This window comes from Plecotus auritus, assembly GCF_963455305.1.
Source record: "Plecotus auritus genome assembly, chromosome: 2".
Classification (NCBI taxonomy): Eukaryota; Metazoa; Chordata; class Mammalia; order Chiroptera; family Vespertilionidae; genus Plecotus; species Plecotus auritus.
This window is the reverse complement of record NC_137771.1, coordinates 217729957-217756475: the sequence shown is the minus strand read 5'-3', so window position 1 is coordinate 217756475 and position 26519 is coordinate 217729957. Positions and strand designations below refer to the sequence as shown.

The 26519-nt window shown below is 38.9% G+C and overlaps 1 protein-coding gene across 1 annotated transcript in view; it reads left to right on the top strand.

Moving 5' to 3' along the window:
* The first annotated feature begins 268 nt into the window (after positions 1–268).
* The window catches only part of CYYR1 (cysteine and tyrosine rich 1), a 78866-nt gene continuing 52615 nt past the window's right edge, over positions 269–26519 (top strand). The window contains exons 1-2 of the mRNA XM_080654288.1: positions 269–768; positions 5979–6081. Coding sequence (XP_080510414.1) covers positions 696–768; positions 5979–6081 — 176 coding nt within the window. The 5' untranslated portion in view covers positions 269–695. The remainder of the gene's footprint in view (positions 769–5978; positions 6082–26519) is intronic.

Below are 26519 nucleotides of genomic sequence, written 5' to 3'. Positions count from 1 at the left end.
TTTAACAGCTTTCAGTGCAGCTACCATATACTGGATGTGTACTTTCCAATTCTCCTGCATTTTCGTCACTACCTTTTTTTGTCCAATGCTTTCCACCTTGAAAATGCCTTTCATTTGTTTAAAGACAAAATAATACAATTCTTCATCTCTTATCCATTGCTTCAAAAGGAAGGAGGGGAAAAAAAAAAAGGAGTGGAGGTCAGAGCGAAAAAGGAGCTTGCTAAACTCCATAGCAACAGCCAGAGCCAAGGGTTAGAAGAGCTCTTTCAGGAGAGGGCCATGCTCCGGGGTCACTGCAGAAGAGCTGGGGCGTGGGGAGGAGTCGGGCCACCTCCGCCCCCAGCCCGCCTCAGTGCCACCGGCGGCGATGAAAAGTGAACCCCGGTGGCCCAGGACACACGATCGTCCCCCTCGCCCGCCGCCAGGGCCCCACCGAGAGAGACAAAGAGACCTCGGCCCCAGCACGGCCGGGTGCGGTCCCCCGGGCTCCACTCTAAGGCTCTGGGCAATGGCCAGGTCTCTGCGCGACCCCCCTCTCGGGAGCACTGCCGGCTCCATCTGACCGCCCTCCATCCCCTCCATCCCCTCCGTCCCCTTCCCGTTCCGGGCTCTCCCGTCGCTCCCAGCCGCTCCAGTCTGTCTGTCTGTCTGTCTGTCCGGCTGGCCTGGCGCGCAACCTCCGGCCACCGGCTTGGATGGACGCACGAAGGCTGCCCAGCGGTCCAGGGGTCTTGCTTCCAAAGTTGGTTCTGCTCTTTGTGTTCGCAGGTCAGTGACCCAGGGCGGGGGACAGGGATGGGAGACCTGGGGCCCCGCTGGGGTCCCACTCGGGGCGACGCGGTCTGAGTGGACGCCCTGGAGCGCAAAGATGATGTGGCCCCGGGGCAGGGGGAGGGGCGGGGGACTGGGACCCTCGACTCCACTTGAACGCGGTTTGGTTTTGTTCCCTTCCTTTATCGTGCCCTTTCATCCAAAGTTCCCTCTCTTTGCTTTGCTTTTCCTTTCTGCACAAAGCAACCTGGAGCCCCCAACCCCACATGTAGGGGATTTTACTCTCTGGATAGCGGGACATTATCCAGTTGTATCAGTATCCACGACTCCGGCCGGCATCAGGGTGATTGGAGGCTGAGGGGTGGAAGGAAAACATTTCTAAAAAGCACCTGAAGTCGCAGCAGCATTGCTGAAGTTTTCCAGTGAACGGAGTGGTGACTTTTGCATTTCACCGCAGGCTGCTCCCTGCCCTCTCCACCCTCGCGTTTTGAATATTCCGCTTTTTCCCTTCTGGAAATAAAAACCTTTAGACTTTTGTTTTTATTCTTTAGAAGGCGATTCCCTAGTGCAGTCGCCTGGGCAATTGGATGCTTTGAAGTCAAACATAAGGTTTTGGAGAGGCATTCATTCACCTGGAGTCTAGTCTGTTTTCGTGGATTTTGTTAAGCCTTGTTTGCAGGTGAAGGGCACCTCATTCCCCTCCTAATTACTCTCAGTGAGCATTGCTGATGACTGATGAGGCAAAGTGCTTTTCTTCTCTAGCTATTGCTATGGAGCCCGATGATATGCATTTCATTCCTTACTCAGGTCTAAAGTTAATTACACACGGGTTTTGCATCTGTTTTCCATTCACAATACAAGCTAAAAGCAAAGTGTTTTGCAAAATATTTTCCGCGTCTCTAATTTCCTATGAGGAAAACCAGAGGCTGGTACCCATGACCTTATGATACTAAATTTGTGTATAGCAGTGTGATTTACTTTTTAATATATATAAAGATTGCTTTTTGAAGTGCATATAAAGCTACTAGAGCTGAAATGAAGAGTTCTTCAACATTATCTGCACATCAAAAGCTTTGAATTCCTCTTTCAACTTTGCCAGAAGTGACACACAATAACTCTTATGGAAATGTTCAGTCTGTTTATTTAAATGCAAATTAGTGGTTTCCATACGTTAGTCCAAAGATATTTTCTTGTAGGGAAAATGAGGAAATTTATAAAAGTAGGAAAAGCACTTCCTGTTTAATGAGAATTCACATTCTAATCTGTTTACACGTATTTCTTTTACTTAAATCATACAAGGTTTCAGAACTTGAGGGGCTAACAGAATCAACTGCATTCATATTCGTTTTATCTCTTTATTCGTTTCTTTGAAGTAATGATAATTCTTTCCTACCCCTTCTCTTTATCAAGAGAAGACAAAAATAAGAAAATCGAACACAGCAAATGCAACTGGAATAACCTCATTTGCTCTTACTCGACCACACCATTGATAACAACCTTTTCTTATTCTTTTGTCTTATTCTATACTTTGTGGTAAAGAGAAAGCTTCTAATTTGCACATTTTTCCTTCTCTTGGTTCCCTTCCCCAGGTTCAGGAAGCCCGCAGAGCTGGCTAGCAGCAGGTTGGTTAGTTCAGAAAGTTTTATCTCCATCCATTTCTTCTCTCTTTCCACATCTCTCCCTGCTGAACTACAAAGTACACAATGTGAAGCCAAAAATACTAGGTTGACTTATGGTCTTCGATAAGGAAGGTTGAGTTAATGTGTTCTTTGGTGTTAATTTCTGAACTCTTTATATCAGAGGCTTTTTCATGCTTTCCATATTCGTTCAGCTAATATTTGCTGAGTGACACCTAGGACAGAGGCCATCCTCTGAGTCTTGGCCAGGAGATTGTGCAAATGGGTCACAGGAGAGGGACAATCACGTGCTTTCAGTGTTCAAAGGAGAGGGTCTTATTGCTGGCCGAGGAGTGTAAGCTCCGTGAAAATGATGTCTGTGTGGCTCAGCTTAATGGTCTCAGAGACTAGCAAAATGCTTGGCCTACAAGTGGAACGCAATCAATATTTGCTCAGAAAAACTGAATTGAGTAGGACTTTTAGGAACTAGGCCTTTGAAAGATAAGGAGGTCTTGGACATAGGAGATGGAGTAATAGGACATAGTATGCACAAAGGCAAAAACCACGAGATGTGTCTTTGCAAAAATAGATAATTCAGTTTGGTTGGGAGTAAGAGTTAGGGCTGGAAGTGAGGACTGAGATGAGATAAGGGAACACTACAGAAGTAAGAATAGTTCAGACGCCCTGCTAAATGAATTGTCAGCTTTAATGGGATGAAAACACAAGTAGATGCACTGTCCATAACCTGAATTATTTTCCTCAAAGCAAATGCATTAAATTCCTGGTCCATTTGTTAAGGAAATACGAGCAAGTTTCTAAACCTGAAGCATCACGCTGTATTGTGGAGTCACTTCTGGAATGAGACCCCACGCAGTGTTTATATTATTATCCAACGCCCAGTACAGGCTACAAAGACAGGATTTGGCCAAGGTTTTGCCTTTGCAGTCTCAGCTAGAGTGACTTCTGTCCCCTCCCTTTCCTTCCTCTCTTATCCTTAGCTGTAGTTTATAAGAACCTTTTTCTGAGCAAATCTTTGCAGCCAGATGCTGTTTTTCCTGTAGGACACATTCTTTAAGGTGGGGTGGGGGTGGGGAACCTTCCTCCAGATCTTCATGCCTTTAACTAAAGTCACTGAGAAAAGTTCTCATTGGCTGATTTTCAAGGATATTACCTTGAATATTAGAAGCAATATTATCTATTTTCTGAAGACAATAAAAATGTTCCTTTTTTTTTTTTACAAGTGAGAAAACGCTCCTGTATTGTTCAAACTCTAATCTTTGTAGAATTAGTCTCAAATAAAGTGGAGAAAGCAACTAACATATCAAAATAAGCTTTTTTTTCTTTTTTTTTTATTAAGGTATTATATGTGTACATATCTTACCATTGCCCCCCCCACCCCACTCCCATACATGCCCTCACCCCCCAATGTTTTGCATCCGTTGGTTACTCTTATATACATGCATATAAGTCCTTCAGTTGATCTCTTATTTCCCCCACCTCTCCCTAACCTTACCGCTGTAATTTGACAGTCTGTTTGATGCTTTACTGCCTCTGTATCTATCTTTTTTGTTCATCAGTTTATAATGTTTGAAAAACATTATAAACATTATAAACTGATGATCAAAATAAGCTTTGAGGTGTGGTTGGAACCGCCGTCTGGAAATGTCGTGGTTGTGAATGTATTTGCCGGGCTATTAAATCTGCCCTTTTCAGTCGTTTAATTCTGGGAAGTAGACATGAGCACTGGAAAATGCCATAAAAACCATGAACAATGTGTGACATGATGGAGATGTTTGCTGCAGGTAAAAGCCAGTTTCTTGGCTACAAGGTCTTGGGCTTGGTTTCCTGTCACATTGGCTCAAAATATTTTGATATCAGCATGTCCTTACAATAAGAGTAATTGAGTACAATAGTAGTAATTGAGTCTTTGATATTCATGGAGTGCTTAGTAAGATCCCTGTCCTGGATGTCACTGAAAAGGCACCTCATAAAGCTGCTTACATATTGGTTGTCCTCCCCCAGAGTAAGTGGGGATATCAGCTCTCCCTGTATCTCAGTGTCTTCTACAGCTTTTAAGATCATGAAGTAAAACATTCCTGCTAAACGCTTGAGACAACTGAGCAGTCTAAATATTTGAAGTCATTAAGCAGCACAAAAAATGAGAGCAGTAAACATTCATTGGGAAAGTGAGAAAATAAATAGCCTTTAAGTTTGATGCATTCTGCAAAAAGCATGCAGTCAATAAATCATTAGATTGTGTTTCTGTCTTCAAAACTTTCAAGTAAATTTAAGCAGAGTTACTGCATCTTACAAAGGTAACTATTCCCCCCGCCCCTCATTTCTTTTTACCTCATCCCAGAAGAAGACATTAAATTTTGTTAATTTAGAAGTTAGAAATAAAGTTGAGGGAAAGAAAATGTGAACTTTTTTATCTTGTTCCACAAAGGATACACATTATTGATAAAGGTGAATGAACTTTGCTACTTTCTGGTCACATCCTTTTGTAAAACTTCATCTTGGCAAGGAGGTGATTTAAAAGCAAAATCAAATTTTTTCTTTCTAGATAAATCATTTGGACATGTAGGTCTAAATATAACACCTTATATTTTTATGTGACTTGAGCAAAAAAGCAAAAGTCTTACATAATGTAGAAAATTGTTATTGCCTTCAGAGATTGAGTTGGAAATGACTTATTTTGTGATTTTTGAACATCTAACTTAAATTATCAGGCTGTACTTAATGTTTTCCTAATACTATACCTGAAACTCATATATCCATTATAATGTATACCACTAACCATAACTAAATGGTAACCTTAACATGTTAAACATAAATTATGTAGGTGGAATAAAGAATTTTTAAAAAGCCAGGGTAATTTTTATTCAACATTTTTGGTATAATTTTCCTTACCAAAAACATGTGGCAAAAAAGATGATAATTTGGTTTTGTTAGCTCCAACATGTCCTTTTTAATCAGAAAATACCTTCCCCCCATCACAGAGTGCTGTTTCATAGTTTATTGATTCTTCAACCTGACATTAAATTCTTAATTTTTCACAAGTTAATTATCTAGGGAAATTTCTTATTTTCTAATCTAAATACATTGACAGGATATGCAGACTTATTCATTTACCATATGTAAGCAAGTTGTGATCATTGTACATTATTTTAAAATTATTTCCAGTTGACATTATTCATGTCAATAACATTTTCCATTAAATGAAGTTGAGAGTAATACCCTAAAGTCAAAAGACTTTACCATTTAAAAATTATTATGAGAACTCAGTTGACAAATTGAATGACTGACTGATTAGTTAGGTCATTCATTCCTCCCTTCATTGTCTTATTCAATTCTGACCACCAACTATGGTGTTGAATGCAGGTGATTCAAAGAATGGTCTTAGCCTTTTCTAGCTTTATATTTAATAGAGAAGGAAGATTAGTTCAGATGTTTGCAAATGTTTTACCATTCTGAGTACGTAAAACAAAAATCTAAATCCACTGAGGAATGGTGAAGGTATGAAATGGGATAATTTTTCAGGAAGTTGTGATTTCAGAACTGTAACTGGATATGTTGTTTTTATTTTTGTAGACAATTGTCTTGCCCAGTGTGGCAAAGACTGCAGATCTTACTGCTGTGATGGGACCACGCCCTATTGTTGCTCCTACTACGCCTATATTGGGAATATCCTCTCGTGAGTAGTGGTCAAATTTGGCAACATTTCCCATGCCCAGATATGGTTTCAAAATGTACTGTTATAGGCATTGGGAAAGAAATTTTTAAGAGTGGCTGTTGACAGAAAATCTATACTGTAGATACTAAGTCCTCATCACCCTCTAGTATGTTATATTACTTGACAAAATGTACAGGTTAATATATAAAATAAATTGTCTTCATTGTTGCTTAATTTGTGTTATAAAATAATAACAATGTTTTAAGTAGACCTATTCATATTACTGATATTTTTTCAACATTGTAAATTATGCCGTCTGCTTTATTAAAAAATTCATAAGTTAGAATTTGTCATGTAATTATAGCCAGCTTATTTTGCCATCCATATATTTGTCTAACTCATTCAGTAGATATCATGGGAAAGAGACATTATGAATAAAAACAGCTGAGATATGAAATGTCAATTTTCTATGTAACGCATATAAAGCAATTTCAGGAAACAAGTTTAGAGCCAAGATAGTCTAGGCATCAGCAATGTAAAGGAATAACCAACTACGAAAAGCCATGAGACATACACACTTCGCCTGTGTTAAGCATTTCTCCATAACGAACTCACATTTTATTTTAGAGATGCTTCTAGTCAAAGGGAAATGGAGGAGCAGGAACTGCCTTCAGGGTTGTATGTCTTAAAAGTATACAACTCTCAGTTTCTCTACACACACCGTCATGGGGGGAAAATAAAGGGAGAGAATTGGGAAGGAAAGATTTTTCTGAGTCAGAATCCCCTGTGTCTTTCAGACAGCTGCAAGAGTCTAGCCTCTGTTCTCCTTAGTTTTTATTTGTCACGTGAACATCAGGAAGATTTGGATGCTGTCCTGTTGTGGCTTCACTCATGCCCTGTAGGCTTACTTGGAACCAGGAAAGATTAGGCACTAAAGGATGTCCATTGAGACGGCATATAACTCAACTTCCCTTTCCTGAAAATAGAAAACCTGCTATAACATAAACTTTCTAGACTCAATGTTGGGGCTGATATTAAAGATCATGTCTCTCTGAATGAGACCAACAAGCATCAGACCTCTGGTTCCTCTTGAAGAATGTCATGGTTATGTAAGAAAGGTCAGGCTGTAATAAAAATTGAGGGATGGAACATAAGCATTTTTGATGTGCATATAAACTCTAAATAAAATGTTTGAATTTTTTTTTTCATGGAAGACTTGGTGGAAAAGAGATGAAGTTTCCTTCTTATATTAGGAAATGGTCAGAACGATAGTCATAGGAATTAGCTCAGAATACCCTAATTATAAGTGTATAAAGATGTTGCACATTTACATATCATTTCATATTTAAACTACATTATGACTAAGTTCCAATTTTATTTTCGAGTGGTCGCCATATACCAGATATGGCTGTGCTAGGTAGACGTGTGAGTGGTCCCAGCAGGTGGTATACATTTGAGGAACTTGACATCGGGAGTGATTCTGTGGTTCTTTGGTCTCCTGGTTCCTGGCCCATTTCCCTGTCCACTAACCACACATGCTCTGTGCCCTTATCTCTCATCTGATAGCTTCCACCACCCTGGTAAATATACATGTGATACATAATTTACTAATCAGAATACTTAAAAATTAAGCTTAGGCATGCTTGTCATGTTTTAATTTGCAATCATTCACATTTTAATGGTACATATTCTAAGTCACTAATTTCACCATTTAATTAAAGTAGTTGAGTTGTTCTATTTATCTGGGTTATTAGGGCCATGTACTTGTAATATTGTGAGGAAAAGGATTTTGTCTTTGAGGGAAATAAATACAGATGGCATTTTATTTCAGGCAGTTAACACTGAATTCTCTGTTCAAAATAGAAACCCCTAAGTAAATCCCTTGCTAAACAATTCTTAGGGGGAAAAAGGAGGGGGCTACTTTAAAATGTTTTCCCCACTGGATAAAGGAGAATACATTTTCAGGATTTCCAGTTATTGTTTAAGATTTGAAAAGAGTTCTTAACTCCACCCAAAGTTGTTGGGTTGTTTTTTTTTTTTAAGTTGGGTGTGGGTGGAGGGGTTGAGAGAAAAAATATCAGTCCAAGAATGCTTACGAAAGTTCTTTCATGCACATACTTTCAAATATAGCTATTTTGGAACTCAGAAGTTATGCTTTCTCTATTCCAAGCATCTAGACACATTCTTAGCAAAATCATTTTAATCATCTTAACAGAAAATTAAATCTTCTAGGTTATCAGAAAAGTAATAAGGAAGAAAGCAATAAATACAATGGATGTTTTGTCTCATAAATGAACAACTTTATAAGTTGGCTTCTATTTTTGTCTGTTTAAAAATAGAAAATATCTTGGCTCAGCTTAAAATGAGCCAAAAAGAGTACAAAATGCAATTTGGGTCACTCTAGACTGTTTGTAACTGGTGAGGTCTGGAACGCATACCCTGGTCACTGAGTGCTTTCCCTAGTCACCCTCTGAAATAACGGAGTTCACATGTTTCACCCTGGATTCTCTTTAGTTCAACTCTGCTCTGTTTTGCAGACTAACCATTAAGACATTTTGAAGAGATCACAAGAGCCAACTTTCTTTTTACCTTTTAGTTAAAAAGCCTTATTTTACTGATATTTTACCTGAATGAGTTAATTTTCACAAATAAATTGAGACCCCCCCCCTTCTATTCTTTTTGTGGGTAGTAACTTTAAAATTTACTTGTATCTCATGGAAAACTTTAAAAATTAAAGTTTTACAATAGCATATCTACCTTTTTAATGGAGATATAATTGGCATATAACATTGTATTCATTTCAGGTGTATAAGGTAACGGTTTGATCACCACAGTAAGTCCATTTAACATAAGTTTATTTAAAATAGAATATTCTACTTAAATCATTATGGTCACAGATAATGTTTTCAATATAGAAAAATAGTTATTTTCCAGAATTTAAGAATAATTTTACAGAAGTCAGCATATCCTATGCAATCAATTATTTACAAATACATAGTGTATGCCATAACCATTGCAGTACTGAGCTAGACTATCAAGGATGAATAAAGGATGTACCCTGACCTCAAGGATCTTCTAATATAATAAGAGTGTAGACAAAAAATTCTAATTTGATGAACTAATTCATGATGTGCTATTGGAGGGTCAGGAAGAGAGAAAACAGTGCAGAGAGTGTGTGTGTGTGTGTGTGTGTGTGTGTGTGTGTGTGTGTGTGTGTGTCTAGAAAAAATGTTTGGAGAAAGTCTCATAAATATGAAATTTGAACAGAACTTTGAAAGAACTTTATTTACAAATGGACAGTGAAAAAAGGTAAGCACTTCTAGACAAATGGACTTGTGCTTTCAAAACAAAGATATAAGAAAGGAAATGACCAGTTTGTAAAAAGCCATGTTGCTCAGCATTGCTAGAGAGGTAAGGGTAACCTTTTAATATAACATAAAAATAGGTCAGTAAGGCAAAAGATAAGGTCTTACTTTTGCATACTTTTATTGGTAGATTTCATACATTTATTGGTCAGGCCTAACACAACTGAAACAAAATAATAATTCAGTATTTTTCTAGAAATAAGATAGCTGATTTTATATAGAAAGGACAAATTCTTAGCACTGAAACAAGGGACATAGGTGAGAAGGTACCAAATAATGATGATTATTAATTCCATAGAGAAAAGATTTGGAATACACATTTGAGTTGTTATAGTACTTAGAACCATTTATGACAGAATGTGTGACTTTGGAATCATTTTGCCATTTTTGACATTTTTTTTTCTCACAAAAGCAACTACCTAAAGATTAAAGCCTCACTATGCTTGAAAATGAGAATTAGGCCAATTCAAGAAATAAACAATTTCTCATCCAATTGATTCTCAAACATTTCACTCAGCCACTCTTGTCCATGGAAGATAAACATCTGTGATGAATATGGAATAGGCTATTTCAGTTTTTGCTGCTGATGAAATTGAATTGGCATTCCCTAGAGAGAGGATCCAGGGTAAAGATGTGGTTTGTGCAATAGTCTTTAGAATTAGTAGAATTCAAGGGAATAAAGAGTGCAATGATTGGCTAATTATTGTTAGACTACTGAAAGTGAAGGTAAGCTACTACATAAGAGAATAATTGTACAATATTGAATAGGAAGCAGTAATGGCTGGGTTGGACACAGTGAGCCAGATGACAAGAAGTAAGATTTAATCCCCTTCCTCAAAAAATAGATTTTTGCTCTTCCAGCTTGCCTTTGTAAGATGCGGGTCTATCTAGGAATTCATCAGAGAGACATCTGGCCAACTCAAAATCCCCATGAGGAAAAATCAAGAGGAAGAACTAATAATGGAGATCCTGGTGGGATTAAGGTTCTTTTCTTCTCAATGAAATGTGAAAGATGTATTGCCTGCAGTTTTGCAAAGACAGCTACTAAATATCACAACTGTGATTTTAGAGTCGTGTTATGCATGAAAGCAAAACCAAGTTAAAAGATAAAGGTTTCATATTTTCAAATGGCATTTGAGGTTCTATGCTCATTAAGTAGCTGAGCATTCTGAATAAAACATATGAGGCTATGCAAATACTGACAGAAACATAATGCATTTTGAAAGGCCTTTGGCATTGGTAAAAACATTTAAATTAATTAAATTTAAATTTTCTTAGTACTCAGGAAGAAAAACACTTCTGGGATGGAGCATATTAAGCAAATCAAAGTCTGTGGGAGTCTTATTTTTGTTTTAGTAATGACATAAAGATAAATAACTAACAATGTTAAAAATATATGAACTTGATTTACATTTAACAAATGATCTATATATATAAAAGCCTAAGTGACCGTCGCAACCGAAACAACCGAACGGGCTGCGTGGGGCAACCAGGCTGGCAGGGGGCTTAGTGAGGGACGACCAAATGACTGAGCAGCGGGCTGCATGGGGCAACCAGGCCAGCAGGGGGAGCAGTGAGGGGCGACCAAACGACCAAACCACAGGCAGGCGGGGGGTGGGGGGGCAGTTAAGGGAGATCAGGCAGGCAGGCAAGTGAGCAGTTAGGAGCCAGTGGTCCCAGATTGTGAGAGGGATGTCTGACTGCCTGTGGGATCGGGCCTAAACTGGCAGTCGGACACCACCCGAGGGGTCCCAGATTGGAGAGGGTGCAGGCTGGGCTGAGGCGACCCCCCGATGCACAAATTTCATGCACCGGGCCTCTAGTTTTTAATATAAGAAGAGAGTCAGTGATTCACAGAAACTTACATACACTTATATTTTATGGGTTATGTTATTAAAAGCAAACTTTATGTTATTAAATGTCTAAAACTTTGCTCAGTCAAATCTATATTTAATTCTATCAGAATTGTCTTTGTAAATTAAGACTAATGTCAAAATCATAGTTTGCTTTTAGGAAGGCATAGATTAAGTTTTTAGGAAATAGTCTCAGTAACTTATTTCTATAAATATGGACAGAGATATTCTATGTTCTACACCAGTTACTTGATCAGCTTCCTGAAAATTGTTCTACATCTATTTCCTTCAAGTGCCCCCCATCCTTTCAAAATTCCTTCACCCCTATGAAAATTAATCTGTCCTTCACTAATAAGCCTGAAGACATGTCCTATGGTAGTAGGAATAGTACTAGTGTAAATGACTTTGTTTTCTTCTATGCACTTCTTGTGTTTTATATTATACTAGAGGCCCAGTGCATGAATTCATGTAGGTGGGGTCCGGTGGGCCTGCCCTAATGGGGGCCAATCAGGCCAGGCCAGTGGTGAAGAGGGGCTGCGGGAGGTGGGACGACCACACTGTGTCATAGCAACCAGTTGTTCCTGTCGTTCTGGTGTTCCAGTCGCTGGCTTTTTATATACATAGATAAAAACATGAAAGTGCTGGTCTTTTAGTTCAGTATGAATTGCATACATTGACATAAAAAAGCAGCTGATGTGAGCACCATCTTCAGGTATTCTGACTGTACTGAATCATATCTGGTCATATATTCCAGTGTTTAAGGGCTACCTTAGACAAAAATCAGAGTTGGGTATTGTAAGAGAAGGTCTGTTTGGTGGTGGCAAGGATTATGAAAGTCATGGGAACTACCATTTATTTATCCTTTTTCTGTCCCAGATGCTTAGGTTATATTAGTTTATTAATCTTCAGAGTAGCCCTCATGACCTAAGTATTATTTTTACTCTAGTCTATACAGATAAAGAAACTGAGGCTCGGGATTAGGGAACTTTTTTTCAAAATTCACACAGCTACTATGTAATGAGCTGGCATTTAAAAATTCATGTGCTGGACTCTTTCTGCTGCTCTCCACCAGCTCCTGAAAATCTGAAGCTTTCAGGATGGGAGAATGGAAACTATTAATTGCTCTGTGATCTTATGAAGTCCTAAAACCATATTTTGGGGTGAGCCTTTTCTTACCCTCAATATCTGGATTAAATTCTCTCTTATATGCTGCCATACATTATCTTTTACCTACCATATAATTACTTATGACTTTATTCAAGTTCCTAAATTACCTGTCTGACCTTTCATACTCTAGACCAGTGGTTGGCAAACTGCGGCTCATGAGCCACATGCGGCTCTTTGGCCCCTTGAGTGTGGCTCTTCCACAAAATACCACATGCGGGCACGCACGTACAGTGCGATTGAAACTTCATGGCCCATGCACAGAAGTCAGTTTTCGTCTCTCAAAAGAAATTTCAATCATTGTACTGTTGATATTTGGCTCTGTTGCCTAATGAGTTTGCCGACCACTGCTCTAGACCATGAGGGGACATGAAGTCAATCTGACAACTTAGTGGAAGGTACAGGGCCTGACCAACTCAGTGATCAAATTGTAATTGGAATATGTTAGAATTTATTTTCACAGAATACAAATCAGGTATCATTCCATGGATTGATTCAGTGACCACTTTCTAGTCACACTTTGTATGACAATAAATTTATAATCCTATATAATGAAAGGTTAATATGCAAATTACCCCCTCGACCAGGCGTTCGACCAGGAGTTCTTTCTGCAGCCCCTCTCCCCAGAAGGCCCTGCCCCCGATAAGCCTTTCACCCAGCCAACCTCCTGCAGCCCCTCCCCCCGGCCAGACCCTACTAGTGCACGAATTCATGCACTGGGCCTCTAGTCAGATAATAAGATTAGAACTCAAATGCCAATTTAGTTACAATGATTTTTACCTGTTGTCATATTTCATTGACACAGCACATATTGGAGTGTGGTCCATCAATGAGGAAGTGTGATCTGCCTGCCTGTGACTATTAAGGCAACAGGCTGCTATCCAACTCTATTCAGTTGCACAACTTTTGGAAATAAAATGTTTTATTGATAATGTTGTGGAAGGAAGAATTATGCACACACAGAGTGATGTTTTTCCCATTTTATTGGATGAAATCTGGTGGCAGCTGCCGGTCAGAACACAACATGCAGCTGCCTCCCAAATGTAAAATGTTAGGATGAACACACCCATGACGAATGACAATTTCAGAGGGCGATGGTAACCTCATGCAGTGTAATAGGATTCCATCTGAAAGTGCCATGGGTGAAAGCCTTGCCCCCTTAACTCATAGTAACTCAAGATGAACAGAATTTCTAGTGTCGACATTCTTTCTTGCAAAAAGAGGAAGAAGAAAAATCTTACAGGTAACGAGAAGAATGTCTTTTTATGCCTTTGCACCAAGCTGACAAAAATAGGAAAAAAATATGACAAATTACCTCACACATACTCTTTATGAATTCACACTGCCCAAAAGGTAGGCAGAACAATCCCTCTCTAGGCCATGCTGCACTTTGCAGAGAAAATAAGTGCTACCTGTGGTTGCAAATAACCAACTGCATAATGTTGATACAGCATTTTCCCTCTCCAAACACCGGAAATGAAACAAAATCAGTCTCCAAAGTCTTACCCAGAGGGAAATATTTGAATTTAAATTTATCCAATAAATGGTGAAAACTCGACTATGCAGTTGCAATCTTGAGCAATATATTAAGTAAATAGACTTTGCCCTTTTTCAGGAAACAACTCTTTGTGAGTGTTCTTAATTCATAATAGTTTCAATGATAGTGAGTTGTAGGGTAATTGATAAAAGTTGTGAGTTCCTCTTTTATGCTGGTGTGAACTTTATTCTCCTAATATCACCGAGCCTCAGTTTATTCATTTATAAAAAAAGGAATAGCAGTAACAGGTTACCTATATCTGAGAATAAGGCTGGAGGAAAAATGTGCACATAAAAGAAGAAAAATGTGTACATAAAAGCACTTAGAATGGCTTTGGAAATGTTTTCTGTCATTAATGAAAACATTGGGTGATGAAGCCATCTGGAGCTTGGAAAAAGATGAAATCAATGGGGAGCAAAGTGACTCCTCCAAGGTCATTTGGAAAGCTCATGACTGAGCAGCAGAGCATAGCTCTGGGTGTGAGGCTCTCTCCCTGGTTCTTCAGACCAAAGCAGGGGCGTCTCTCCTCAGGAGAGCACTCTGAGCATTGACTGAAACAAATGATCTACTGAATCAAATGTGACTGCAGCCTGATGACAGCAAAGGCAGCTCATTAGGTACCATGTCCTGCTGCCCAGCAGTTGCTAGAAGCATAATGCAGCCCCCAAAGTCTTTAAGCAGACAAATCTACCTTGTTGCCCAGTGGTCGGCAAACTCATTAGTCAACAGAGGCAAATATCAACAGTACAAAGATTAAAATTTCTTTTGAGAGCCAAATTTTTTAAACTTAAACTATATAGGTAGGTACAATGTTATTAACTTAATTAGGGTCCTCCTAAGCTGGCCTTCGCTAAAAACTCAAGGGGCCAAAGAGCCGCATGTGGCTCGCGAGCCGCAGTTTGCCAGCCACTGCCCTAGACTAACTTGTACATTAGAGTAAACCAGTCTAAACAAAAATATATAAGCATAACATGTGCAATACCAAAAATCAGGGGGCAGTGATTTGCTTTATAAAAGGATTCATTATAGAGCTCCAGTTAACTCACTATTCAAAATTTATTTTATTCACAACTTTTCAGAAGTGTACATTGTACATATCACTGGTTTGTCTCGGCTGATGACTTGCCAGTAACAATTTGTACACACAACAGTGGTCTAACTGCTAGTCATGCCAGCAGTGGTCAGTACTCTACACTGGAGCATGCTTTTTCATGAAAAGGTTTAGAATTACCCTGATTAGGCATTTTTAGAAAATGTGTTAATCAGAAGTTCTTTCAATACATCAAGTGCTTAGAAGACTTACAAGAATGAAACGAGCAATGACATGCCTCTGATGATATGATACACAACCTACATCGGCAAATTGCCAGATTGAATGAATCTTCAGTGAGGGCAATAAATGCCAGCTGGCATGCTGAATAAAACATCATTGATCATACCAAGGATCAACTGAGGTCTATCAATTCTAAAATGAGTTTATTTTTACACAGCGTGTTGGCTCTAAACAGCCAGCTTACCACGCTTTGCATTTTGCACAGTGTCTGAGGTAGTTTTTGTTTCATTGCCTTTTGTTGGAAGGATTGGCTCCAATTGGGGGTAAGACAAAAAGCACACTTCACTCTCTGCCTCCCACTGAATGCAGCTATGGAATTTGGATGCAATGTGCAGAGCAGCAATTTCAGGTGTATGGAAAGAAAATAATAGCAAGCAGATCAGCGAACAAGACCAAAATTTGAAGTACCACCTAACTAGCCGTGAGTTTACCAGTTCTTCCCCTCTGCTTACTCCACTCTAGACTACATATAGCCCCAAACACAAATAAACTAAAAACCTACAGTGAAATTGAATTTAAAAGAAGGCAGGAAAGGAGAATCAATGAAATGATAAACCGAGAAAACAAACAGAAAGCAAATAATAACATAGTAGACCTAAATCCAACATCAATAGTTATATTAGTGATCAAAACACAGTAACTAAAATAAAGGACAGCAAATGGATATTTTTAACTGGCAGAGTTTGTCCTATCTCCATGAAACTCACTTCAACTAGAATGATATAAGTAGGTTAAAAGTAATGGAGGAAGGGAAATAGAAGATGTTGGTCATAGGTACAAAGTTTCAATGATCTAAGATGAATAAATTCTGGAGATCTAATGGATAATGTGAATATAGTGGACAATACTATATGTGTAATTGAAATTTGCAAAGAGGTTAGATTTTAAGTTTTCTCAATAAACACACGCACAAGAAAAAGCTAACTATGTGAGGTAATGGATATGTTAATTACCTTGACTCTGATGATTATTTATTAACTAGAGTCCTGGTGCACGAAATTCATGTACTTGGGGGAGGGGGTCCCTCACCCTGACTTGCGCCCTCTCGCAGGCCTGGAGCCCTCAGGGGCTGTCCGGCTGCCGCGGAGGCAGGAGAGTCTCCAGCCACCACCGCTGTGCTCACCAGCCATGAGCCCGGCTTCTGGCTGACCAGTGCTCCCTGACGATCAGGGGGCAGGTCCTGCATTGAATGTCTGCCCCCTGGTGGTCAGTACGCATCACAGTGACCAGTCATTCCACCATTTGGTCAATTTGCATATTAGCCTTTTATTATATAGGATGTATATCAAGCTATCAGGTTGTAGACATCAAAGATATATAATTTTCATTGTCAATTATATCTTGTTAAAGCTGGTGGTGAGGAAGCAATGAGTTATTAAGCCATGAAAAGAAAAAAGAGAAAGGATGGAAAAAGATATACCATGTAAACATTAAGCAAAAGAAAATTAGATTGTTGCTACATTAACTTAACACAAAGTTCAGCGCACAGAATATTACTAGCCATAAAAAGTGATATTGCATAATGTGAAAAGGATCAATCAACCAGGAAGAACTAACAATCAAAAGGACAAATTAAAAAATTTGACATTTGGTTTTTATAAACACCAAGTAAAAGACACTAATTTTGTTTGTTGAAACTCAGTTTACACGGGAAAAAGAACAAAGCATGTATGTTGACCTACATACAGGATTAAATGAAATTATTTTTATTTTCCCTTTCTTTCTCTTCTTTATTTTATTTTTAAAAATATTTTTAATTGATTTCAGAGAGGGAGAGAGAGATAGAAACATCAATGTGAAGAGAGAATCATTGATCAGCTGCCTCCTGCATGCCCCAAACTGGGGATTGAGCTCACAACCTGGGCATATGTTCTGACTGAGAATCAAACTGTGACCTCCTGGTTCATAGGTTGACGCTCAACCACTGAGCCATGATGGCTGGGATCTCTTCTTTATTTTTAATTATGAGTCATGCCAATTAATGCATATAATAAATGGAAGCTTAGTTTTACTCTATCCCCATTCTAAACCAATCTAAAACTTGATAATCTGTTTTTTTCTTTATAAACACTTCCATGAGGAAATGATACCTTCCCAGAGATGTCCCACACATATGCATTTTTGTAGTGCACTAAAAACCCATTTCAATGATGGTAGAAATATTAATTTAACATACTGGATGGAGAGTGTGTTCTGTAGGTGACATGGAATAGAGACATGGACACAAATCCCAGAAAATTGAGCATCGATAATTAAATGTTGTGATGAAAATGACTAAAATGATTAATTTCAACTTGGGTTAGTTAGGAGAAATATATTGTCTCATGAAATGTGAAAGAGAATTTTGGAAGGGAAATGAGTGTAATATTAAAACTAAGCCTCTTTAATCACTAGCAGGCTTTCCCAACTATATTCATACATTTTTAAAAATTCATTAAACTTTTTAAAAGAATGATCCTGGATGTTTCTTCTAATCTAATATTGATGAGAAGGGAGAGCTCACACAGAACTGCAAGACCCCAAAATTCATTTCTTTCTGGAATGAAATTAGGTCATAAAGGAGAAAATAGCTTAGAAGAGAAAAGAGCTTATCCTGAAATGATTCATTTAAAGCCAGTGAAATCTATTCTACTTTTCAGATTATTCTATTAGGAAGACCAACCCCCAGGTGTTTCAATCAATCAATGATCTAATTTAAAGATATGCAAAATCTTGTAGGTTTTTTCCCCCCATATTATATCATTTGTTTCAAATAACACTTGTAAGCCTATATTAGCATGGAAGAAACAAAAAATATATTTATTCATTTTTTAAATAACATTCAGGCTTTTAAACGTCTTGTGATACAATAATTATGTCTGTTAAGCATAGAGATTTCACAGCATTTACATTAGTTTAAATTAGAGGTTCTTAAACTTTAGTATGAGAACCCCTGGGAGTGCTTGCTAAAAACATTTTCCCAAGACCACATCTAGGAATTCAAGTTCAGTAAATCCAAAATGGAGTCAAGAAATGCATATTTTTATTAACCATCTCCCACTAGGAGATTCTGGAACAAATGGTCTTTGGACCACACTGGTCTAAGTAAACCATATCAAAAACATTTCATTTTGGACTCCTATTATCCTGTTTGGTTATCAAGTTAAGAGATACTAGAAGCCCGGTGCACAAAGTTTATGCACTTGGGGGGGGGGTCCCTCAGCCTGGCCTGCACCCTCTCACAGTTCAGGAGCCCTCAGGGGATGTCCAACTGCCGGCTTAGGCCCGCTCTCCAGAGGGAGCGGGCCTAAGCCATCAGTCGGACATCTTTAGTGCTGCCGTGGAGGTGGGAGAGGCTCCTGCCACTGCCGCTGCACTCGCCAGCCATGAGCTTGGCTTCTGGCTAAGCTTCCAGCGCTCCCCCTGTGGGAGTGCACTGACCACCATGGGGCAGCTCCTGCGTTGAGCGCTTCCCCCTGGTGGTCAGTGTGCTTCATAGCAACTGGTCGTTCAGCTGTTCGGTCGATTTGCATATTAGCCTTTTATGCCTGTGGGATCAGGCTGAAACCGGCTCTCTGACATCCCCCGAGGGATCCCAGATTATGAGAGGGCACAGGCCAGGCAGAGGGACCCCACTGGTGCACGACCGGCGCCAGGGAGGGACTTTGGAGGTTGGCCAGCCAGGAAGGGACCACAGGAGGGCTCCAGGGCATGTCTGGCCCATCTCACTCAGTCCCAATTGGCCAGACCCCAGCAGCAAGCTAACCTACTGGTTGGAGCATCTGCCCCCTGGTGGTCAATGCACGTCATAGTGACTGGTCGGCTGGTCAAATGTCTGTCCTCTGGTGGTCAGTGCATGTCATAGTGAGCGGTTGAGTGGCCTTAGCATATTATTAGAATATTACTCTTTGATTGGTTGAACAGACGACTGGATGACTGGACACTTAGCATATTAGGCTTTTATTATATAGGATAATAGAACTGTCATTTCATTAACTATAGCTTCTTTACACTTACACAGACTTACATAAAGGCTTAGTTCAATTTACCATGGTAAAAATTCCCTGAAGTGTTGAAAATCAAATGCCGTGAAGTTTTATTCACGTTTAATCAAAGTAATTGAATAGAGTTCTTGGTATTACTCGAGAAGCAGTGGGTTCTCAGTAAGCCTATGAACACTCAAATGAACAAAGCTTTTACCTCTACCCAAAATAGGATTGTAAAATGGTGGTAACGCAGGAATCTGTTCCATAGGTGGCTACAAGGAGTAAACTAGTTAATACTCTGAACCACTTAGAACAGCAGCTGCAGGTCAGTAATTATAACCTACTGCCTATCCTTTGCCAATGTATGCTTTCATTACATCAATTAGCTCTTACATGATGGGTAACTCGGGAATGGCATTACTATAAGAGGAAAGGTATGTTAAACATGACTTTTTCTTGTCAAAGGCAGTAAAAAAAATTGTGGGAATAGAACTACAATCTTCAGCCAGACAGGACAAAAGCTTTAGCTTAAATGCTGCACAGGCTGGACCCTTCCTTGCTCTATTTTATGAAAGATCAAAATGAGTGCTGGTACCTGGGGTCCCCTAACCAGAAACATGCACCCTCAACCTTGCTCAGCTCTTGACTTCTGGCAGGTGGTACTTTCGTCTGCATTGTCTCAGAGCTGGGACGCTGGCGTTCCCACTAGATTGTTTTTTGTGCCTTTAAATATCCTGTAAGGCAGCCTCCAGCCACAGTGAACTTCCTCCCTGAGCTGGGCATGTTTTTCCCTTCGTGTCCGTTACAGTTCCTGGAGCACCCCAAGCCCAGCAGAGTCCACTGTGGCATTAACGAAGCTTTCTTGTCAGAGCTCCCGTCTTGCATGGGCCCCTTCACTGCATCTAAGATGGCACATTCACGTGGTGGGGCATTTCTGTAGCACGTGCATAGTAAAATATTTTGACTGTTTCTTTTAAGACCATGGTCTCTTTCTAGTTCAATGTTTTCTTCCCCAGGGGCTTTGGAATGGCTGCACCCTTTTAGGGATCCAGCCGGGGAAAGTGAAATTGTGGGTAGGTTTATTCTAAGTGTAGTATACATTTATGTGGTACATAGATACTTCCAAGTACAGTTAAGTTATTGCTAGCCATTCTGATACAGGAATGGCTCCCCCAAATGATCAATCAACTCAAATCAAATTTCAACCCATCATGTTAGAGCAGCAATTTTCAACTGGTATGTCACAGCACAGTGGTATGCGGCAAGAATTTTTTAAATATGCAATACCTGACCATTTAGTCAGGGGCACTGAACTCTTTTCCCTTAGATGGGCAAATTAAAAAATGACAACAGCCAACACAACAATAGTCGTCTGGTGTGAATGAATCAAAGTTATACCCAATTTTTGTCAGATCGGCAAAAAATATAATACATTTTTTTATGTGCTGCAAAATTTCAGTAATAAGTGTACGTGTGGCATGAGATGAAAAAAGTCGAAAATCTCTGTGTTAGATGAAACACTATATTAATCTTTCTCTTCCCTGTTTGGAAAAAGATATTGCAAAGTTATTGTCTTATGAAGAGGAGCTCAAAGAATTTGCAGCAAAAAAAAAAAAAAATATATATATATATACACACACACATATATATATATATATATATATATATATATATATATATAATAAAACATTCATAATTCACACTGCTGAGTTGTGTCAGGCAGTTAAACTAACATATTTTCTTTTAAAAAAGTCTCCAAAATTTTACGTGCTTCAGACTCAGGAAACACTGATCGTCAATAGCTTTGGTTAGCAAGTAGCATAGATCTCAACTGGTCTGTCTCTAACCTGTTTCTCACATAAATCATGTTATTTTTAATTCATGATATTGTAGAACTTGAGTGTTCCTCAGAAATGCATATATCATGTTATAGCAGAAACATCTGTTGTTGTTGTTGCTATTGTTGTTACTGCTGTTGTGTTATCACTACAATTGTTGGACCTTGGGATGATGAAGGAAGGATACATTTAACCAAACCTGTTCAGTAACAAGAAAGATTTTTTTTTTAGTATGATTTTGCATTTTATATTGTATTTTTATGACTTCCTATTTTGTGTTTGAAAAACTGCATTTTACGAAAATATCAAAAGAATTAAAGCCCACAGAAAGATGACCCCAACTTTTTCTAAAATTAAAAACTAAGCAGATCATAGTTGTCTTCATCTCTGCTTTAGGGCTGTTTGTCTCATTTGTTTTGTGTTCCTCTGCTCCTCCTCTTCTATCATCGTTGAGTTAATTGAAATTGCTTTTGGAATTCCACTTTAAGTTATTGACTGGCTTTTCTGCTTACCTTCTGGTGTTATTATTTTAGTGTGCACTACAGATTACAATATGCATCCTTAATTTTTCAGTCTGTTGAAAGTTAATGGTGTCATAAAATGTAATAATTTTGCAATCTCTTTTTAGTGCAATCTTATAGGTCTTTAATTCCCTACCTTTTATGCTATGCTTTTTATGTTTATCACATAATGTGCTATACAGGCTATCATTTTAACTTTAAACAGTCATAAATACTTTTAAAATTAAGATCTGAATTTTTATCTGGCATCATTTCCCTTTGGCTTAAAGAAATTCCTTTAGCTTTTCTCATAGAGAAGGTCTGCTGAAGAATTACCTTTTCTTTTTTTCTTTTCACCTGAAAATGCTTTCATTTCACTTTTATTTCTGAAGGTTATTTTTGCTCCATATGTAATTCTGCATTAACAGTTTGTTGTTTTCATATGACACTTTAAAGCTATCATTCCACTGTATTCTGCCTTCCGGTGTTTCTGCTGAGAAGTCGTTGGTAACTAGTATTTTTGTTCCTGTCTGTGTAAATGTGTCTTTTTTTCTCTGAATACTTTCAAGATTCTCCTCATCTGTTGCTTTCATCAGTTTAACTGTCATATATCTCCAAGGCTATTTTGTTTTGTTTTGTTTTGTTTTGTTTCTATTTGTTCTACAAAAGGTTCCCTAAGATTTCGGAATCTGTAAATTTCAGAAAATTTCTTCCATTTATTCTTCAAATGTTGGAGTTATCCAATTTTTCATCTCCTTCTAAAACTCCATTTGTATTTGACCTTTTGATATAGTCCCACAAATCACTGAGATTGTTTTTTTTCTTTCTGTTCTCCACATTGTACAATTTTGATTGAACTATCTTCGAGTTACTGACTCTTCTTTCATTTACAGTATGCTGTTAAACCCACCTGTTGAATTTTTTGTTTCAGATATTGAGTTTTTCATTTCTAGAGTTTCCATTTGGCTCTTTTTAATAGTTAATATCTTTTTGCTGAGACTTCCTATTTATCCATTCATTACAAACATATTTTCCTTTGTAACCTTGAGCATAGTTATAATAGCTACCTTAAAATCCTTGTTTGCTAATTTTAGCATCAAGGTTATCTCACAATTAGTCTCTTTAATTGATTAGCAGACATTTGGCCTTGTCCAAAATGTTCATGGAGACATTTTGTCCACACCAACCCATCTATCTAAAACCATGTGCCACAACAAACAAAGGCCTCCAAGACAAGCAGGGTTATTATTAACAATATGGCCACCGAACAATTATTGGACCAATCAAACATGATAGTATTTTTACTATATTAATCCTATAAGCCATAAGAATAAATAACCAGTATGGGCTGCTTGAACCCAAGGACATTTCCTAAGCATGGTAGTTTTGGACAGGATGAAATATCAAGGTCCGTTTGGCATGGACCAAATATGCTCACAGACATTATGTATAGGACCAAATTTCAAGGACCTTTTGGCAGGAACCAGATGTCTCCATGGATGCTTTGGACAGGAAAAAATGTCCTGCAGGGCTTTCATTTCCTTTCCTCATACTATACACCTAGTAATTTGAGATGTATCCCGAACATTGTGAAAAATACACGGGAGAGACTGAATTCTGTTATGTCCTCAGAGTTGATTTTTTGTTTGTTTTATCAGGTAGTTAACATGGCAGGACTCACCTCCCAGTCGTGGTCCCTCCTGCACTGGGTAGCTGCTCACATCTCTGTTCAGTTCTGTAAGCCTTGGCTGAGCTGCTGGCAGTTTGCCCCATGCATGAGCCATTCAGAGGTGATTCTGAAACTTTCCCCAGAATTTATATACAAAATGCAATGTCCCCTTCCCTTTGTCGTTTCTCCTCTCCCTGATTTACCCCCCATCACTTTCCTCTACTTGGATTGTCCTAAATTCTGTCCTGTGATTCTTAAACCAGTACACTGCTGTGGGTTGTATCCAAGATTTAGCCAATTTGCTTAATCTGACTGGGGTATGCCCTTGAGCAAAAAGTCTTATCAAATAGGAAGTTCACCCAATCCCATTTCCTATTTCTAAGTTTTGACTCTCCTCCAATTTATGCCTGCTTTTAGTTTCTCTCCAGTGAGTTCAGGGTGTATTTTTTATATTGTCAAGAATTTGTAGTTGTTTTCTGTGGTAGGGTTGTACCAATAGGACCTACTCCACTTTTACCATTCTACCAGAGGAAGAAACTGCCCACACCTCTGGCTGTTGCCTTTGAGGAACTCATAGTTTGATGTCCTAAAGAGAGATGCTAAAAGCACCTAGGGAGAGTCTCTGACTAGTTCTTTTAAGAAATGATTTCTTTAAAATACAAAATAGATGTCTTCTTTGAAGTGGCATTGCATATCAACCTTGTTTTCCACTCACTTTTATATTAAATCAGAGAGAAGGAGATATGCTATTATGAGCGGAAGAAAAGATGTGACTTCAGATATAATAAAATGCTGCTTATGAACATCTGAATGCAGCAAAGCTTCTGCTAAACAGCATAGATTGAATGCAAATGTCTATCTGTACTTCCTCCTGAAGCCTTACAGAGCAAAGACAGTAAAATAATTAAGAAAAAACAAAGCTCACAAGGAAAAAAAAGACAACAGACAATGGAAGTAACATTGTGAAATCTCGACTACTTTAACCACTGGTAATTGTAAACTAAAAAATATAATGATCTGAGTCTGTTAAGACAAAAAGTCATAAAGCTAGTCATTTCCACACAAAACTATAGCCAGTCTCAGGAATTGGTGGCAACTGATGCTTGAAAGGCAAAAAAAAAAAAAAAGGGGGGGGGGGGGCGGGAGCAGTGACTGAAGGGGAGTTCGGATTGAGCATCTCTAAAAGAGAAGTTAGATTTGCTATATTCCTTCTCTAACCCTACTCCACCAAGAGAAAACCCAGATCCACTTTTGGAGAGCTTTTATCTGACGGATAGGCTCTGGATTTGGAAACAGCAAAGAATTGCTGAGGACAGAGGGCGAGTCACTGTGCTGAAATCAGAGGGATGATGGGAAAATCTTCCCACTGAAGAGCGACTTGCTCCCTGCAAGGCTCCAGAAAGGCCTGCAGCTAGGCATACAAACTTGAGGTGGGAGATTGGTACTGCCTTCTGGAAAAAAAAACAACAATCCACCCAAAAGTATAGGCCTCCAGTAGGGATTTTTAACCAGAGGGTTTAGCAACTTAAATGAGAATAATAATTCATTTTTGTTTTTACTATCCTCTGAAAGTTAGCACTTCTGTTATTTCTGAATGTAGAAAACAAACCACCATAATAATAGCAGTACCTGTGACCTTTGTCACAGTTATTTTCTTATCACATTTCTTTGAAGTACACTCATCAGTTATTAGATCCAACTCTAACAGTTATTAGACACAACTCTAAAGCTTATTATATGATGCATTAATAATGATGTACATATTACTGTAACACAAATTTAACTTTTAAGATTTTAATTTAATTAGTTTCATGCATTTTACACACACACGATAAAGAACCTCTAAATTATGGATACAGGCATTTGGAGGTTCCCCCAACCAAACGAATAGTAGCAATCCTACAGTGAGACTCACAAATGAGTAAGCCACACTCATGCGTCCAAAAGGGGAACTTCCAGGCCTCACTTTTAAATGTTATTTGACATCTGAGGGAGACCAGATATTTGAGGCCAGCCTCTGCCATGAAAGGCAGAGACAGAACAAAACAAAATAGAATCAAACAAGAAACAAAGAAGGGAGAAAAACAAAGTGGCGTGAAAATAAACATGTGAAAGAAACATCGCTAATATCCTAAGAGAAATAAAAGACTATATTGCATCCATAACATAAGACCACGGTACCCCATGCAAAGGAACAAAGAATACAAAGGAGCTCTTGGAAATTCAATTATGGCAGCTTCGATAAAAAGGTCAACAGACATGTAGAATATAATAAGGACAACATGATTCATTTCCTTCTTCCAGGAAGTAGAGGAGAAGTCAAAGGGATGGAAATGGTCTTTTATCTGCTCTACCGACATCCATTTACAAAACGTTGCACTGCTTAGTCAATGCCTTCTGACCTCCACTCCCTCACATTACCATCCATTACCATGCCCCACCCATGCCCGGACACCTCTGCAGTAGCCAGTGGCTGGAAATGAGAGAAGGCTAGAAAATGGGCTGGTTGCAGGCAGGGCGCCAGTAATTTGCTCTTTTCATGGACAGCGATATCTGATAAACAAAGGTTCATCTCCAAGGTGATCACTACTGTTCCTCACCAAGTCTTTCTGCCTTTCTGCTTCCCAGCATTGTGGCAGCGGCTGCTCCCTCTCCCCTATAGTCTGAGGATCAGCGTTGCCCTGTGACTTGTTTTGTCCAGTGAACTGTGCAGCACTTCTGGAAAGATCTCTAAACTGTTTCACCTTTTGGCAGGTGCTCTTCTCTCTGTCTCAGTAAACCCTGCCAGCTTAGGCTGCTGAGTATCGATAAAGGACAAAAACCCCTTCCTATCAACCCACCTTGGATACAAAGCTTGAGCACTAGATAAAGCTCGCTTGGACCAAGCACTGAGGGCTTGAGGTTGGTTGTATTGCAGCATCAGCTAGAATCTCTACCGTCTACCTCCCTGCATCTGCTCTTCATGTGTTTTGACTTGTGAACCAAGGCAAATGCCACACAGAATAGGACAGAGGAAGCCAACGTGGACCCTATAATATCTGAGCCTTGATCTTAGTCATAAGTTGCCTGAAGTCCAGGGGTTTTAAGTCAAACACTGCATATATCCATCCCATATTTCAGCACCACACACTCTCTGGTTCCTGCATATGCCATTCTTCTAACCCATAAACATTTATTAGACCTTCTCATTTACTCTTCAATTAACCAAATGTGTGCCCATCCATCACAATCTCCT